The following is a 2,856-nucleotide window of genomic DNA, read 5'->3' as shown; positions in this document are numbered from 1 at the left end:
TAGAGGAAGGGAGGGAGCGGGGGGATGGTTATGTGCCCGAGCCCAGCGAATTAGGCCCCAATAGGTCCCAAGGAATCGTCGCCCAACCCAGAAACGCAGTGCAATTCCCATGATTCCAACGTATCATGTGCACCCTCGCCCGACTGCTCTCCTCTGACTGCTCTGCCCCACCACCATCTCCCCACCCCCTCCCTCCCCTCTCTCTCCCTCCCTCTCCCTCCCTCTCCCTGCCTCTCCATGCCTCTCCCTCCCTCTCCCTCCCTCTCCCTCCCTCTCCCTCCCTCTCCAGTCCCCTCCCTCCCTCTCCTCTTCTCCCCTTCGCCCTCCCTCCCTCCCCATCACCACCCCCACCCCCACTCCTATCCGCTCTCACCTGCGTGATGCCTCCCGCCTCGCCCGCCGCCACTCGCGCCTTGCGGATGTAGTCCAGCAGGCTGGTCTTGCCGTGGTCCACGTGCCCCATCACCGTCACCACGGGCGGGCGCGGCGCCAGGTCCTCAATGTCCTCCTGAGGGCGGGGACCGTGTGTGTGGGGGGGGGTTGGGCGTGGAGTGTAAGTGTAAGTGTGTGTAATGGGAAGAGTTGGGTTGCAGGCAAGAGTAGGCGGAGAAGGGGCGGGACGAGCGAGGAGTGAGTATGCGCTGCTCTGTATAGGCGCCGACGCCCGTTGCGCGGCCCCTGCCACAAAACCCTTTCCTCCCATGGTCCCCACTTGACGACGCCCCACCCCACAGCCCCACACGCGCCCACACGCGGCCGCACCTCCGTGACGAACTCGGTGCGCTTCTTGGCGGCGTCCGTGACCGACGTCGCCTCCTTGTCCACCACAACCACCTCGTACTCGGCGGCAACCACCTGTCAGTTGGCGGTTAGGTTGGTGGGTCGTTAGGCCGTTAGGAGCAGTGGGCAGTAAATGGCATGGGGTTGTTGGGGATCATTGCCGCGGCGCTGTCCTGCGCCGCGCCAGCACCTCTAACGACACCCCACTCCCGTTTCCGCCGCTCTGCTCAGTCCCAATCCAACCCCCACATCCCCTCAACCGCTTTCTGCAACCTCCGCGGCACCCCCGATACCACCAACTCCCTCTCCCTCCCGTCCCCTCCCTCCTCCCCTCCTCCCCTCCCTCCCTGCCTCCTCTCCCTCTCCCTCCTCCCCTCCCCTCTCCCCCCCCCACCTTGACCGTGTTCTTGTCCAGCTGCTGGCCCATAGACATGGCGATGCCCTTCATGAACAGCGAGCGGACAATGTCGCTCTCGTCCACCTGCACCACACCACCATCACACAGGGGCGAGAGAGGGCCGCGTGAGAGGGCCGCGTTGGGAGGGCCGCGTTTGGAGGGCTGCGTTGGGAGGGCTGCGTTGGGAGGGCCGGTGGGCAAGGATGCGTGTGCGTGCCCAAATGGATCCATTTGGGGGCGGCGTGTGATCGCGGTCCTGCCCAGGAGCCGCTGCCGGCTGCTGCTGACATCACCGGGCCGCGGTTACGGTTGTCTGCGGGCTGAGCTGCGCGGCCGCCGCTCAGCCTGCAAGCGCGTGCGGTGGGGGGCTGGGCCGGCCCACGTGGGTGACAGGGCCCAGGGGCGCGCCCGGGCCACTGCGCACCCCTGGCACCCCCACGCCGGCACCCCACCACACCCGCCAGCTCACCCCAGCCGACCCAGTACCCAGCACACGCCGCCGCGTGTGTTGCTCCCGCACGCTCGCGGACCTTGGCACCACACAGCACTGTCGTGGCCGCAGCCCGAAGCCCGCCGCCTCAGTAACCCCCTGATGCAGCCGACAAACGTGCATACACATCCGGCACCCACACTCCCGCGCCTGCCCCAACGCACCCGTCTGCACGGCCTAAGCCGCCCTACCCTGCCCGCCTTCAACCCAGGGCCTCCCGCTTTCTCATCCTCCCTGCCCCCGCCCCACTATCAGAGACCAGCCCCGCCCCGCCACACAGCAGTCCGCACCAGCTGCGCACCCCAGCGCCACCGGATGTTGCTTCCCCCCTCTGGATCTGGATCCGAATCCCTGTTTACTTTCACTATCGCCCCATGCCCACACACCGGCGCCGTACGTGTGCCGTGCCGACACACCCTCACTGCCACAATTCCTTATTCCCCCCACCGCTTGTACCCTGTTCCCAATGTTTTTAACCTTGCAACCCCCCCCCACCACCACCACTGCCGACACACACACACACGCCCCCGCCCCGCACCTGCAGCAGCTGCGCCAGGTCGTGCAGCGACATGCCCTCATCGCCGACCTGCACGCATTTCGAATATGTGCGTAAGAGCAAAGCGCAACTAGAAAGCGAAATACAGATGCGGTGCGCATGTGAGCCTGCCCCCGCCCTGCTGAAAGGCAGCCGGTCCGGGTCACCTTCCCGCCACGCTCATCCTTTCTCCCTCCCCCCGGTTCTCCACCCCCGTTCTCCATGAACGGTTACTTCCCCCGCCCCCCCCCCGCACACACGCACCTCGAAGATCTCCTCCTTGTCCCGCCGCCTCAGCGCCGCCTTCTCCATGCGGCTGGCCTCACGCTGCCGCCGAGCCTCGCGCTTCATCTCGGCAGTCACCTGCGCGCCACGCGTGTGTGCATCAGCATGCGTGTTGGGGCGGGCACGCGAGTGTGCATTGAAGCGTGCGTGTGCATCCCCGCACGTACGGCTTATATGCGGAGACGGGCAATGTTGATGTCATGGTGTGCGCGATGGGCTGCCCCACAGGACCAACGCTCGCCCACAAGCTAGTTAGAGCGATTCTACACCTGTTGTGAATCCGCATGTGTCTGTGCCCGCTCATAACCCGGCAAGCCCCTGCACGCCCCACTGGGGCACCCGGCCGCACCTTCTCCTTCCGCTTGGCTC

The 2,856-nt window shown here is 66.4% G+C and overlaps 1 protein-coding gene across 1 annotated transcript in view; it reads right to left on the bottom strand.

Annotated features, from left to right (window-relative positions):
• Nucleotides 1-2,856, bottom strand: part of CHLRE_07g341850v5 (uncharacterized protein) — a 10,817-nt gene that overhangs the window by 5,935 nt on the left and 2,026 nt on the right. Inside the window, exons 2-7 of the mRNA XM_043064368.1 lie at nucleotides 2,837-2,848; nucleotides 2,467-2,565; nucleotides 2,206-2,253; nucleotides 1,175-1,261; nucleotides 763-855; nucleotides 374-508 (exon numbers count right to left, since the gene is read on the bottom strand). Coding sequence (XP_042922938.1) covers nucleotides 374-508; nucleotides 763-855; nucleotides 1,175-1,261; nucleotides 2,206-2,253; nucleotides 2,467-2,565; nucleotides 2,837-2,848 — 474 coding nt within the window. The remainder of the gene's footprint in view (nucleotides 1-373; nucleotides 509-762; nucleotides 856-1,174; nucleotides 1,262-2,205; nucleotides 2,254-2,466; nucleotides 2,566-2,836; nucleotides 2,849-2,856) is intronic.

Source organism: Chlamydomonas reinhardtii, chromosome 7 (assembly GCF_000002595.2).
Source record: "Chlamydomonas reinhardtii strain CC-503 cw92 mt+ chromosome 7, whole genome shotgun sequence".
In the NCBI taxonomy this organism is placed as follows: Eukaryota; Viridiplantae; Chlorophyta; class Chlorophyceae; order Chlamydomonadales; family Chlamydomonadaceae; genus Chlamydomonas; species Chlamydomonas reinhardtii.
The sequence above is the reverse complement of the archived record's forward strand: the minus strand, read 5'-3'. Positions and strand labels throughout refer to the sequence as shown.